At 40.4% G+C, this 15449-nt stretch overlaps 1 protein-coding gene across 4 annotated transcripts in view; it reads right to left on the bottom strand.

Annotated features, from left to right (window-relative positions):
• The window catches only part of setdb1b (SET domain bifurcated histone lysine methyltransferase 1b), a 31712-nt gene extending 19084 nt beyond the window's left edge, over positions 1-12628 (bottom strand). The window contains exons 1-12 of one of the 4 annotated variants that reach the window (XM_052143853.1): positions 12438-12628; positions 8631-8753; positions 7051-7283; positions 6691-6857; positions 6543-6586; positions 6118-6415; positions 5124-5325; positions 3529-3602; positions 2140-2330; positions 1772-1901; positions 1421-1556; positions 1192-1323 (exon numbers count right to left, since the gene is read on the bottom strand). In XM_052143853.1, coding sequence (XP_051999813.1) covers positions 1192-1323; positions 1421-1556; positions 1772-1901; positions 2140-2330; positions 3529-3602; positions 5124-5325; positions 6118-6415; positions 6543-6586; positions 6691-6857; positions 7051-7283; positions 8631-8753 — 1730 coding nt within the window. In that variant the 5' untranslated portion in view covers positions 12438-12628. Of the gene's footprint in view, positions 1-1191; positions 1324-1420; positions 1557-1771; positions 1902-2139; positions 2331-3528; positions 3603-5123; positions 5326-6117; positions 6416-6542; positions 6587-6690; positions 6858-7050; positions 7284-8630; positions 8754-9750; positions 9887-12437 lie in introns of those variants that run through there. The other 3 variants (XM_052143852.1, XM_052143854.1, XM_052143855.1) reach the window with 3 other exon arrangements.
• Positions 12629-15449: the final 2821 nt, after the last annotated feature.

Below are 15449 nucleotides of genomic sequence, written 5' to 3'. Positions count from 1 at the left end.
AATTTAAAATGCTAAGTATATATGGAGAAATTTCTTTAAAATCAGCTGATAACAGTGGACACAAATATAGCACTGCAGCCATAGACAGCACTGACTGGAGAACCATTATCTTGAGAAAAGTGAGTGGGCGATGACTGAATTCGGGCAACAGCAAGAGGTATTCATAAAAATGTTTTATACATTTTTAAATGTCAATGAATCTGTGCTTGTTGTAATTACTTCCTCACACTCGCTTCCAGATGGTGAGGATGATAAACAGTCTGACATGTTTAGAAAACTGCTCATCCCTTCAGGCAAAATCACTCTCCAAATCTGCACTTCACAAAGACACTGTTTGGGGACCCTCTTCAACCTGTTCAAGTCAGGCACTGCATGCATTTGCATACATTTTTTAAATTGCTAAATCCAAGAGGAACTGAAAAGTGGAAAGGTAAGGGATATTAAAATCACCCACATGTTGTTTCAAACCTGTATGACTTTGTCTTTCATGGAACAAAAAAAGAGATGTTCGTTTTTGTTCCACAGCAGAAAGTAATTTGAGTTCGAAACAATAGGTGGTGAATAAATGCCAGAATTTCCATTTTGGGGTGAACCATTCCTTTAAGCTATTCTTTTCCCTTATCATTTTCAGGTAGTCCAGTCACAAGAGGTCACTCAAGACAGATTGGCCTTAACACTTGGTATTAACATGTGCCTCCTGCGACCACTTGTATTATTGTCTCGAGGGGAGTGTCTCTTGATTGTGTGCTACATACATTACTGACTACATCAGTGTGTTACTACGTGTTGATAATGCAGAAACAGTCAAGAAATTCTAATAAAAAATGCTGGCAAAGAGTTTCTCAAATATACACTTTAAATTTGATCTCAGCAAACATGGCATTGCGAAAGTTTTTATTTAAGAGTGCGCCTGTATTAAATGAGCTCCAGCTTGTTTCATATGATCTGCATGATATTAGGCATACTGTAGATGCTCTGTGAACCCTTCTGCATGTCCATGTAAGGGAATTTTCTAAATTTTCTATTGGATGGTTTTATAAACTTACATGTAGTCCACATGCATTTCTTAATTCCACCGAAAGTGGTTTGAGTGATTGGATCCCAAAGAATTCTTGGACCGGATTTACACCTGTAATAATAGCTTCAAGAAACAGTACAGATATGTACCCAGTGCTTGGGTGTCACACTGACCTGGAGGTATTGGTATGGGGAACAGTGCCGATTAGTGCTTTGGGCTGGAGGTCAGAGGTAATGCCCTGGCGAGGTTGCAATACAACTGCACCAGTGCTCTTCTTAGCCATTTGACTCTTAAAGCCAGGACTCCTGAAAGACGAGAGAAGAGAGAGAGAGAGAAGGAGAAATTACTATAACACACGGTTTAATGCTAGACCTACACTTCAAATGCAGCTTAAGCACTCACTCTGTGCGGGAAGGTTGTGGAGGTCCGGCAGGTAGTGTCCGAGGTGGTGGGAGCTGTGGGACTATAGGTCGATTGGCAGTGGAAGAACTGTTGTCACTAGTGTACTGTACAACAGGGCCTTTAGTCCTTAACGCTCCTAAACACAAAGTATTAGTACGATGGGAATTGGGAAATGAATACCAGATGCTAGTTCTAACATGACCAGCTTATGCATAAAATCGCATACTCAAAAAGGGAGCATTAGAAACACTATGACCTCCTTGAAAAGAACCGTGAACTCTGAAGACGATTTGTATATTAAAGACGTATAACAAGCAACACATTTAGACAAAACCAAAGGCAATGCGCTACCCATATTAGGGCGCTGTCTTTGTTGTCCAGCCATCTTCTTCTCTTGACTGTTAGCAGTGTTCATTTTCAGATTAAACATAGGCTCCAGTCTTGTAGAGCCACGATAGATCCACTCACTGCGCTTATCATCCTGCAAACAACATTGAAATAACACTAATGTCCAAATAACTTACTTAAATTTTTTCCATAATAGCAAAACACCTAATTTTAGGCTTGAGTTAATTTCACATTTTCAATGCATTTCCAATACAATTAACATAATTCAACTGTGCATATGAACATGTTTGTAAAGGGACAGATTAAAGAAATCTAACCTAGAAATCTATCAACATATTTAATTTAATTAAATAAATAAAAAAAATCATGACCAGGAAAAGCATTTTGACAAGACTGCCATCCACTTCTTCCACACGGCTTTTCCACCATGTCCCTTCCCATTCGGTCTTTATAATTTGCCCAGGCTTTAACAACACCATGGGTCTGTTGGGGTATGATGTGATGTACTCTTCAATGAAATCTCTGCATGATTGATCCTCAATATCTTCCCAAGACTTTTTCACTGAACATAGGTAGAGGTAGTGATAGAGAGAGAGAGAGAGAGAGAGAGAGAGAGAGAGAGAGAGAGAAATCCATTTCAACATGTTATTCAGTTGAACTGTTCACCCAAAAATGAAAATTCTGTCATGATTTACTCACCCTCATATTGTTCCAAAACTGTATAATTTTTTTCTCTGTGGAACGCAAAAGGAGATGTTAAGCATAATATTAGTCTCCGTCACCATAATTTCATTTCCATCTTTTTCCATACAATGAAAGTGATTGGCGATTTAGGCTAACATTATGCCTTACATCTCTATTTGTGTTCAGCAGAAGAAAAAAGTAATGCCAAGAGGGTGAGTGAACTCAAATAAAATCACAATCACTGCTAAAACTTTAGCATAATAACGGTGTTTAAGGGGGCTTTCACACTAGCACTTTTGGTGCGCACCCCGGTTCGAATGACGTCAGAGTTCGGTTCGTTTGGATGATGTAAACGCTGTCTTCCGAACTCTGGTGCGCACCCGCGAACCGTACTCGGGTCCGCTTAAAAAGGTGGTCTGGGGTACGGTTCATGTGAACTCCAGTACGGTTCGCTGCTGATATGAACGCAATCGAACCAAACCGCGGAAGTGAACCGCTATTGATGAGGTATAATGTGGTCGTCAGTCTCACACGCGTCACTTTCAAAATGAGCGGAAAGGGTTTACTTTCGTGCGTGCGTGTGTGCGTGTGTATACACTTACCTTGACGAAAAGCGGGATTGGCGCTACACGCACTGCAAGCAGAGAGATGATTTCTGCTTGCCTTCGCAAAAATTGTCTTCGGCGAACAGCCCGCTGTCTTTTGAGCGATTTCAGTATTTTTGCGGCAGACAGACGCAAGTGTGTTTCTGTATCTTGATGATGAAAACAAAACCAAAGGTTGAAAAAAGAAGAACAAATGTGAACCGAGCAAGTCTATTCATTGAATTTTGACGCCTTTTCATTTCGCGGTTATCAAGCAACACGATTACGCACCAGCTGCAGCTTGATGACGCAAGCGTACCGCGGTTCGGATACAAATATATAATGTGAACACAGTCCATCGGGGGCAGGGGGGAGCAATCAAACTCGGGTTCGGAACAGGCAATCGAACCAAGTGTGAAAGCCCCCTAAGCATCACATAATCAGGGAGAAGGCTAAAACAAATTGTAAGAAGTTGGTTAAAATGTCTCTTACGTGGTCTGCAGATAGGGTAGAGCTCAGGCAGGCCCACATACGAGGCATAACCATCATCGAAAAAGATCAGGAACCTGCATTTTGTCAGTGTATCAGTTTGACTGTCTAAACAACATGCATTATATTTACATTACATTTATCCATTTAGTAGATGCTTTTATCTTCATGACATACAGTGCATCCAGAAAGTATTCACAGCGCTTCACTTTTTCCACATTTTGTTATGTTACAGCCTTATTCCAAAATGTATTCAATTCATTATTTTCCTCAAAATTCTACAAACAATACCCCACAATGACAACGTGAAAGAAGTTTGTTTGAAATCTTTGCAAATTCATTAAAAATAAAAAACGAAAAAAATCATATTTACATAAGTATTCACAGCCTTTGCTCAATACTTTGTTGAAGCACCTTTGGCACCAATTGCAGCCTCAAGTCTTTTTGAGTATGATGCTACAAGCTTGGCACACCTATTTTTGGGCAGTTTCTCCCATTCTTCTTTGCAGGACCTCTCAAGCTCCATCAGGTTGGATGGGGAGCATCAGTGCACAGCCATTTTCAGATCTCTCCAGAGATGTTCAATTGGGTTCAAGTCTGGGCTCTGGCTGGGCCACTCAAGAACATTCACAGAGTTGTCCCGTAGCAACTCCTTTGTTATCTTGGCTGTGTGCTTGGGGTCGTTGTACTTTTGGAAGATGAACCTTCGCCCCAGTCTGAGGTCCAGAGCGCTCTGGAGCAGGTTTTCATCAAGGATGTGTCTGTACATTGCTGCATTCATCTTTCTCTTGATCCTGACTAGTCTCCCAGTTCCTGCCACTGAAAAACATCCCCACAACATGATGCTGCCACCACCATGCTTCATTCTAGGGATGTTATTGGCCAGGTAATGAGCAGTGCCTGGTTTCCAGACAATTCCTTGGACTTCATGGCTTGGTTTGTGCTCTGACATGCACTGTTAACTGTGGGACCTTATATAGACAGGTGTGTGCCTTTCCAAATCATTTCCAATCAACTGAATTCATCACAGGTGGACTCCAATCAAGTTGTAGAAACATCTCAAGGATGATCAATGGAAACAGGACGCACGGAGCTCAATTTTGAGTGTCATGGCAAAGGCTGTGAATACTTATGTACATGTGATTTTTTTGCAAAGTTTTCAAACAAACTTCTTTCACATTGTCATTATGGAGTATTCTTTGGAGAATTTTGAGGAAAATAATTAATTTAGGCTGTAGCATAACAAAATGTGGAAAAAGTGAAGCGCTGTGAATACTTTCTGGATGCACTGTACAAAGGAGGGACAGTAAAGAAAAAAAAAAAAAAAGAGCATAAAGAGACAGTATCATCATGACAAGAGCTGCAATACATAGTTCAAGAATTCACAAAGTGCCTCTGTCTTTCTTCAGTCTGTAATTCAATTGCATTATACTGCACTAGCAATACAATTACTCCATCACACCTGTGATGCCATTCTAACCAGCATTCTTTTCCTCTGCCACCCTCTCCCATCATTCAAACGCCCCATTTTTTGCCATTCTCCTTGGTCATTTATTACAAGTCTCTTATGGCGTTTGCATCAGATTCATTCATCTTACCTCATGCGGTTCTTGCTGTTGGGCATCTCAGCAACTACGCCTGCATACAGCCAGACTTGGTTGCCATCCTTGTACTTCGCAACAACACGGGCACCAACATACAGTCTCTCCAGTGTTGGGTGATAGTCAAATGCCACGTGGTTTCCAGACAGAAGACTCTTTCCCTTATTCTCAAACTTCACCTTGTATTTAAAATTGCTCCCTGTGACACAAAGAACGTAACTCAAAAATAAATACCCCATGAAATAAAAAAAAAACGTTTTTTTTAATTTTTTTGGTATTTTGTGGTTTTTAAGTCCACTTATGTTAGCTTTGAGGCCATTTTTATGCTTGTACATTTCTACAAGTTACATTTTATTTTTAGCAGATATACATATTTTAACATTTACATTTTCTTCTTCCTTGAAGTCTGAGCAGACTGTGCTGCTGATGAAATCTGTGTTAAGCATGCTGTGCATGGAGCAATCCGGAACGCAGAAATCGAATGAATATTTTGGCCATAAAGCTGCAGGCAATTTATACTTTGAACAAATTGAATTATTTCCAACAACGCAACGGACAGGATATGATATGGTGTCATGCTCAATATCTTCTGGTTTTAATAAATAAATCACAAATAATATTACATTAAAATTGTTAAAACATACCATCTACTCACATTCCCGCAACAATAAAAACGTGTAGCTTTGAAATATGTATTCTTTGTATTAAGCCAAAAGGGTCAGGGTGTGATCTTTTATTGGTCATATGTCTTCTCATCAAACTTGAATTTTCATGAGCATCGTAATTTGACATTTCTTTGCATGGGCTTGCGTTTCTGGTCTACCACATGAATGGAGCGTGAAATGTAGTGTGACCGCGTCATAAGGCTTAACATGCATTTTTAGTCTGATTAATACACATGGCACATACAATTTGACATTTCCTGTCCTTTAATGGGTGTGCAAAGCAGCGAGAAAAAAAGCATGCAGTAGTGTGAGAGAGAGGATCTTACCCATTTGTTTGATGGCAATAAGCGTTCCACGGTGCCATGTCTTAGTTCGTTTTTTACCCAAAAGAGTCATGTCTATCTTCATGCTATCCTGTTTGAGATTGGGGTTTGGTTGAGTGGGCGTGTTCTTTGGGGCTGATGACATAAACACTGCTGGAACAGTCAGAGCATTATGTGCTTGCGTGGGAGGGGGTACTGCCTTAGTGGGTGTGGTGAGAGTCGATGGGGTTTTGTTGACAGTCTGCACCAGGTTCTGCACCTGCTGAGATGTTCTCTGAATGGCAGCTGAAGCTTCCATTATCTAGACATATAGTTCAGAAAATATACATAAAAAAAGAAACACATTAACCAACACTGAAAATATAACATTATGAAGTGTGAATTGCATAGGAACATAGTTGTCTCTTTTTGTCAGTTTGTCATCTTACCTTTGGGTCTTTGGCTGGTGTTATAATTTTCTTGGGAGGAACCACTGTGTGAAAGATAACACACTGTTACATTACATATTTCACATCTTCATGTTGCACTTTGAGGCATATGCATAATACATATTCAGGTGCACACATAGCATCTTACCACAACCAACCGCAATGACATCATCATCATCATCATCGTCATCAATCTCAATGACCTCAGAAGCTTTTGCCCGGCCTCCTTCCTCATCCTCCGAGCTGCTCTCGTGATACTCTAGACCCATGTTACTGTATACCTCCTTCACCAGAGTCTCACACTGAACCACGGACCTTGAAAACATCACAGATTTAGGCCCTGGATTTCACTCAAACAGAGTCCTATAGCTACTGAATAAATAGTTGAATATTGATATATGAATCTAAAGTATCGACACAACATATTGTGAGAAAAAGTATTGCGATATATCGATATTTGATTGTATTGACACAGCCCTACAAAAAAACTCACACATGTAAAACTTACTCAGAGGCATTGGAACAGAGAGCATCCATATCGGTGACCTCTTTCTCCCTCTGCACAACCCAGTCCTGCAGCTGTGCCAGCTGAGTTTTCCTCTGCAGCACAGCATCACTTCCATCCACCTGCTCCTCAATCCACTTGCGCAACTCATCTAAAGACACCCCAAACTCCTCCTCCAGCTCGGGATCTAACTCCATCTCTATCCCTGAAGTCAAACTGGCATCCACTGCTATACTCTTTAGAGAATGGGATAAAAAGAATCTGTCAACATTATGAACAATATGCCCTTCATAGCAGGAATCATATAGAAATATAGCCGTGAGCAGCGATTGCGGGCCCAAGCCGGTGGCACCGCCACCCTGGTGCCTTTAGTTACACTAAATACAATCATTGTATTGTAATATACAACCACACTAAACCCATCCCCACCAACCATCCCAGTACTACTACGGGCATGAGAATCTACTATAGCAAACTGTCCATTTTGCTTAATAATACCACAGGTATTACCATTTAAAGTTAAAAAGCATGTATCATATTTTTCAAACATTGATTGTAAACCATCAAGCAATGTTACACATGCACCAGACAAAATAAATTCTTCGTCAACCACATCTACAAATCCAGAAACAAAGTCGCCATATTCAAATTTAAATGCATTTGAATTAAAAGAGTATTGTTGAGGAAGATCTTGAATGCACAACAACTTGTCCTTCGTTGGATCAGTGATTGAACCACTTTGACGCAAACTGGTATACAAGCTGTCACCATCGGTCACAACATTATCTAAATCTTTTTTTCCCCATGAGAACACACTACGTAAACTGTGCTTTGCCAATGCAGCCAAACTAATCGCAACACACTGTTTTCCTGCCCACTGGAACTGCCTATTACCCTGATGAAATGATCCACGAATGCTACTAACACTTTCTCTTTCATTCGATGTAGATGGCAGGCTTTGTTCAGTATCTTTGACTGTACATGCAATTATTTCTCCGACATCATCACTAATGTCAAAGGATGGTATATCTGATGAGATGATGTCTACATTAATACCACAAATACTAAACTTATCTGCAGACAAGCTTGTCATTAAATTATCCATGTGAAAAACTAGGTCTTGCCAGTTTGTGTTAAAAACAACAACTGATGCACCAATATCAGAGCCTAAACCACATGCGTTACGGACATTACAGTCTACAACGACATAAAAATTGTGATGTTTCACAATAGTGCACATGTCTCCATTTATGGTCATTAAACAATAGGCCTATTCATGACTGAACAGCATCTCTTGTACTTTCTCATACAGCTCGTTCTTTGATCCATCCAATGCCTTGCCTACTTTTACATTGCATGTTTTTTTGAAAACATTATATTGCCCAGCAAAATTATGAGGAAACTGACGGTCTCCATTAGACTCAGCTTTCATGTCCTTAACTAATTTTCTTCCCTTATTATGAATGTCTTGAAGATCTGATTTCTGACATGTACACATTATGTATCTTGTGCTTGACTATTGAAACTACACTGCAGGCTACACCTGTAAATTCTTCATTCACTTCTGCAGACTGCAATCTTACCTCATTGCCTGCTACGATGCCAGACACATCTGGACACACGCAAACAGGGGAATTAGAGATATCAGTCTTACTATTGTTGATCAACGGCTTGCGTCGCATACGAAATCTCTTCAGCTTAGGCATCTAAGGAAAAACATAAGATCACATTAAAATTACAAAAAATATAATAATGTACTTGTAAGACTCCTCCTGCAATGACCCTCCAAGCCACTAGGGAACACTGTCTGATCCCTCTTGCAATGACATTCCAAGCCACTAGGGGGAGCTGTCTGCTCCTTCCTGAAATTACTCTCCCAGCCACTAGGTGGCACCACCTGCTGTGAACGCTTTAGTTATGACTGCTAATCAAGTTAATGTGTTCCACCTGTATTTTGCCCTATTTTACTTTTAATGCACACATACATGTTAAATAATAAATAAATAAATGAATAAATAAATCATGATTACTTAAGGTTACAAATATTGCCCTTTAATAAAAATGATAATTTCTGTCACTGCTGTGAACTGACCACTGCATAGAATATGAATAATATTAATGTCTTCATGAGTCAGCTAACAACAACAGACATAAACAAACCATGGTACCAGCACAAAAACACATTATTATCAACAAAACTTTCCAAATATCTTGATACCATTTTTCAGTCAATATTACACACCCGTAATGTACAGTATTAATTTGTATTCCTTCAGGTCTTAAAAAGCCTTATCTTTGACTTAAAAAAGTGTGAAGCAACCCTGGTTTATAATTTAAATGTATAAAGATAATAAATGCATGATGTATTATTTCGAATGTTGATGTATGTGTTAAAGTACATTATTATATTTTTTGTAATTTTAATGTGAGCTTATTTTTTTCCTTAGATGCCTAAGCTGAAGAGATTTCGTATGCGACGCAAGCCGTTGATCAACAATAGTAAGACCTTTGCATGGGCTTGCGTTTCTGGTCTACCACATGAATGGAGCGTGAAATGTAGTGTGACCGCGTCATAAGGCTTAACATGCATTTTTAGTCTGATTAATACACATGGCACATGCAATTTGACATTTCCTGTCCTTTAATGGGTGTGCAAAGCAGCGAGAAAAAAAGCATGCAGTAGTGTGAGAGAGAGGATCTTACCCATTTGTTTGATGGCAATAAGCGTTCCACGGTGCCATGTCTTAGTTCGTTTTTTACCCAAAAGAGTCATGTCTATCTTCATGCTATCCTGTTTGAGATTGGGGTTTGGTTGAGTGGGCGTGTTCTTTGGGGCTGATGACATAAACACTGCTGGAACAGTCGGAGCATTATGTGCTTGCGTGGGAGGGGGTACTGCCTTAGTGGGTGTGGTGAGAGTCGATGGGGTTTTGTTGACAGTCTGCACCAGGTTCTGCACCTGCTGAGATGTTCTCTGAATGGCAGCTGAAGCTTCCATTATCTAGACATATAGTTTGGGGCTGATGACATAAAATATCAGTGTTCCCTAGTGGCTTGGAGGGTCATTGCAGGAGGAGTCTTACAAGTACATTATTATATTTTTTGTAATTTTAATGTGATCTTATGTTTTTCCTTAGATGCCTAAGCTGAAGAGATTTCGTATGCGACGCAAGCCGTTGATCAACAATAGTAAGACTGATATCTCTAATTCCCCTGTTTGCGTGTGTCCAGATGTGTCTGGCATCGTAGCAGGCAATGAGGTAAGATTGCAGTCTGCAGAAGTGAATGAAGAATTTACAGGTGTAGCCTGCAGTGTAGTTTCAATAGTCAAGCACAAGATACATAATGTGTACATGGCAGAAATCAGATCTTCAAGACATTCATAATAAGGGAAGAAAATTAGTTAAGGACATGAAAGCTGAGTCTAATGGAGACCGTCAGTTTCCTCATAATTTTGCTGGGCAATATAATGTTTTCAATAAAACATGCAATGTAAAAGTAGGCAAGGCATTGGATGGATCAAAGAACGAGCTGTATGAGAAAGTACAAGAGATGCTGTTCAGTCATGAATATTGTTTAATGACCATAAATGGAGACATGTGCACTATTGTGAAACATCACAATTTTTATGTCGTTGTAGACTGTAATGTCCGTAACGCATGTGGTTTAGGCTCTGATATTGGTGCATCAGTTGTTGTTTTTAACACAAACTGGCAAGACCTAGTTTTTCACATGGATAATTTAATGACGAGCTTGTCTGCAGATAAGTTTAGTATTTGTGGTATTAATGTAGACATCATCTCATCAGATATACCATCCTTTGACATTAGTGATGATGTTGGAGAAATAAGTGCATGTACAGTCAAAGATACTGAACAAAGCCTGCCATCTACATCGAATGAAAGAGAAAGTGTTAGTAGCATTCGTGGATCATTTCATCAGGGTAATAGGCAGTTCCAGTGGGCAGGAAAACAGTGTGTTGCGATTAGTTTGGCTGCATTGGCAAAGCACAGTTTACGTAGTGTGTTCTCATGGGGAAAAAAAGATTTAGATAATGTTGTGACCGATGGTGACAGCTTGTATACCAGTTTGCGTCAAAGTGGTTCAATCACTGATCCAACGAAGGACAAGTTGTTGTGCATTCAAGATCTTCCTCAACAATACTCTTTTAATTCAAATGCATTTAAATTTGAATATGGCGACTTTGTTTCTGGATTTGTAGATGTGGTTGACGAAGAATTTATTTTGTCTGGTGCATGTGTAACATTGCTTGATGGTTTACAATCAATGTTTGAAAAATATGATACATGCTTTTTAACTTTAAATGGTAATACCTGTGGTATTATTAAGCAAAATGGACAGTTTGCTAAAGTAGATTCTCATGCCTGTAGTAGTACTGGTATGGTTGATGGGGATGGGTTTAGTGTGGTTGTATATTACAATACAATGATTGTATTTAGTGTAACTAAAGGCACCAGGGTGGCGGTGCCACCGGCTTGGGCCCGCAATCGATGCTTGCAGCTATATTTAATCTTATTATCTCACACTGGACTGTCATAATTATATTCTCCACAATACAACTACTGTATATATATTTTTTATATAATCTTTATTTAATTTTTTTTATTGTATGTGTATTCTATATTGTATTGTTTACTGTACATTGTATATTATTATTATTATTGTGTTGTGTAATTATGTGTACATTTTATGTAAATTGTGTTGTGTAAATATGTTGTTTATTGTAATTGGTACATGTCTCGTCACTGTCACGACTGCTATGTTGCTCGGAACAGCACATAATACTTTCACCTACTGTTGCACTTGTGTATATGGTCATTTGACAAAGTGATTTGATGATTGGTCTCATGCGAGTACTCATGATTATATATATATATATATATTAGTATGTGTATACACAAGTATGTATGTGTTTTAGTAGCTTACACCATGCCTGTTTAATGTTTTTCGTTATGTTTTGGATGTATAAATATAACCTGGTCTGGCCGTGTAAATATAGGCTATAAAAAGGCATATTATTTCTTTCAAAATAAGATAAGCGCTATTCACAACTCCTGAAAACGTTCCATCTTTAGAACAACACTACAAAATCCACAATGCCTACATGGACACAAACGGCACGCGGCACACGGGGTGTATACTAAACATATAACAGTGTCTACGTTTCTACTACAAAACTTAAAACGGCACGCGGCACACGGGGTGTATACTAAACATATAACAGTGTCTACGTTTCTAATACAAAACTTTATGCATTTATAAAGTTTACACACATTAAGAGAGGACGGTCTGTAATATACATGATCGAATGAGCTTTATGGACTTACATCGGCAGCAGGCTTGTGTTGATGCTAACCTAGTTAGCTTACCTTCAACAATGTTCGTAAAACACTTCCGTGATTTTTTCTTCTTCGCCGTACTTTTATTATCAGCAGAACAACAGTCGTACATGCACTACCTCTACTTATGCCAGGGGCATATAAAACAATTTTTTATTATTATGTATTTATTTATTATTATTATTTTGACGTCGGTTCTCTGCACAACATGCACACCATAACCCTCAGTGTATGTGTTTGGATGGTCACGTGCTGGCGAATCAGCTTTAGTGTCTAGTGATTGGCAGTTTAAAGGAGCAATTGCGTGCAAGAAAATAAAAACAGAGCACGCCCCCTCTATTGAAACACGCTGTTGAAAATGCTTGCTTTTCATCACAGAGAACTACAGTTCTTCAAGGCCTACGGGTTCCGCTCAACCTGAATAAAACATAAATTGGCGTCCTTTAAATATGAATACAGCAAAAACATTTCAGATAAAAATGCATGTTGCAAAGCAATGCTATTATAATTTATTATTGTTTCAAATTCAGTTTGAAAACACATGGCTTAAAACATATATGGATAATTGATGCTCTAATATAAAATATATAATTTAAAGGTGCGCTCATAGACATCATATAGATAGACGCCCTATCGACCGCTACTGCCTACTGGCGCAGACGGCTTAAGGTGCGTACACACTGCCAGCGACTTTGTGGCTGCAGGTCGCCAGTGGCTGGCGGTGAAGTCGCATTGCGGGTGCCCCTGTAGAGCCTGGCCAGGCTCTCTTTGGCCCTGCCGTCGCTTTAATGCAACAGCGTTGGGACGACAAGAAAAAGGAGGACGGCGCGCTCAAATTATGCCTTCCTGGGAAAGCGGCACGTGCCCCCTGCGCGACCACCCAACTCCCCTTCCTCGGGGAGTCCTTTCCAGCACCCCGGTAAGGCAAAGCCTCGCAATAAGCCACCTCCTCAGCAGAGTAACCCATCCTCTGCTAAGCCCTGGGGTAGAATGTCTGTCGCCGCGGCTGCGGCCAAGAAACCCCCCAACTCTACCCTTTCTGACTCTAAATGTAAGCGGCCGGCCTGATGCACGAATTCACAGTCCTCCCTTTTGGCCTCTCGCTGAGTCCAAGGGTGTTCTGTCTATGCGCGGAGGCGGGCTTAGCGCCGCTGAGAATAACGGGTCTAAGGATCCTAACATGATAGAATAGATCGTGATAGAATAGGCACATGGTAGACCATCCTAACTGATTGGTTAATCATAGCCAATTCCAGGGAGAAAGTGGTGCAAGACACTCGCCGTGTGCTCAGGCACATCACATCACTCGGGTTCAGAGTGAATGTGAACAAGAGCAATTTTACACCTGCCCAGAGTGTTATATTCCTGGGTCTGGAGCTGAATTCAATCTCCATGCGCGCGTGCCTTTCACAAGAACGCGTTCACTCTCTAATTAATTGTCTATCACAATTCAAGGAGGGGACGAATGTGCCATATCGCACATGTCTCAGATTACAGGGTCTTATGGCATCAGCTATTCAGGTTTTGCCTTTGGACCTTCTGCGAATGAGGGCATTCATGAAGTGGGTTTTATCCCTCCACTTCAGCCCATTACGCGACCTCTGCCGCTCTGTCACAGTGATGCGTTCATGCACAGCAGCCTCGCGCCACTGGAGGAGCGCAGACATTTACGCACATGGGACCCCTCTCGGGGCTGTTATGTTGTGAAAAGTGGTAACGACAGATGCGTCCTTAACAGGGTGGGGAGCCACTCAAGAGGGCAGGACGGTGAACAGTTCGTGGCCGAGCGAACTTCGTTCAGCCCACATAAATTAATTGGAGCTCTGTATGGAAAGGTCTGAATCATTTTCTTCCCCGCTTGCAGGGGAATCATGTGCGCGTTCGCTGCGACAATACCACAGCAGTGGCACACATCAATCGCCAGGGCTGCATGCACTCGCCCAAGCTTCATGCCCTAGCTCACAGGCTTTTAGTGTGGAGCAGTTCAGTTATAGACGCCATAGTAAAAATTCACTATTCACAATCAGCCATGATTAATTTAATCCTAGAGTGAAAGTGTCCAATAACAAGACGGTTACTGAGATTAAAGATGCACTCAGTAATTCTAATCCAATACACTTTTTGTCATATTCTGCAAATATCTCCTCACAGTCTGCTAGCTGACCGTTCTGTGGGTGGGCTGAAAAAAATCTAGTCTTTGTACACAGTCCTGGCTCTGTAAATGGTAAAAAAAAAAGTGGAACAGACTGAGCCACACAACACTACTTCAGCCAATCAGCAACAGAGGGTGGCTCTTGCACGTGCACAGGATGGGGGGGTGGGGGGCAGAGCAAGAGGGAAATTCATTAGAAGAGCGACGGCAAATCTGGCTGATCGGAACTTTCTAAACTCTAAGGAGGACAAATGGCTGAGAAACAGACCAAGAGATAAAGGTCAGATTAATATAAACTAAAAAAGAAGGATTACGATAAGTCGAGGTCTAGGAGTCGCGTCAAAATCGACGAGGCTTTTCAGTGGTGGAGAGACCTCCGTGAGGTAAAAGGCTTGAAGACGGTAAAACGCTCTTCTTCTCAGTAGGTGGGTAACATAAATTTTGCTATGTTTCACAGAACCCTTATATGTGCTTTTTGTGATGTTAGATTTTGTAGCAGGAGAGTTGTGTGTCTGGAGCTGGTGTGCGTAAAACCGTCTCGCGTGCATGAATTTGGGGGGCAGTTGAGTTTTAATGAGGTGCACTCAGCAATTCCTGAGAAACACTGTTGATATTCGAACTTAACTGCCAAAACAAACAAAAGATCAGTGATTACAAATTACATTTTACAGCATGTATTCTGTAATCTGTAGTGGAATACATTTGGAAAGTAATCCTCCAACTCTGTTGACATGACATCGTCATGACAATGAAGTTGTAAAATTGGCATTCATTTTACACAGAAAATGTTAGTAAGCAAATTTATCACCCTCAAATCATGTTAACACATTGTTTACGTCTTGTGGCTATACTTTTGAAACAGTGAGTATATGAATGTTTACGGATTGGCC

This window comes from Xyrauchen texanus, chromosome 15 (assembly GCF_025860055.1).
Source record: "Xyrauchen texanus isolate HMW12.3.18 chromosome 15, RBS_HiC_50CHRs, whole genome shotgun sequence".
Taxonomy (NCBI): Eukaryota; Metazoa; Chordata; class Actinopteri; order Cypriniformes; family Catostomidae; genus Xyrauchen; species Xyrauchen texanus.
Note: the sequence above shows the minus strand (reverse complement) of the source record. Positions and strands in the feature narration are given on the sequence as shown.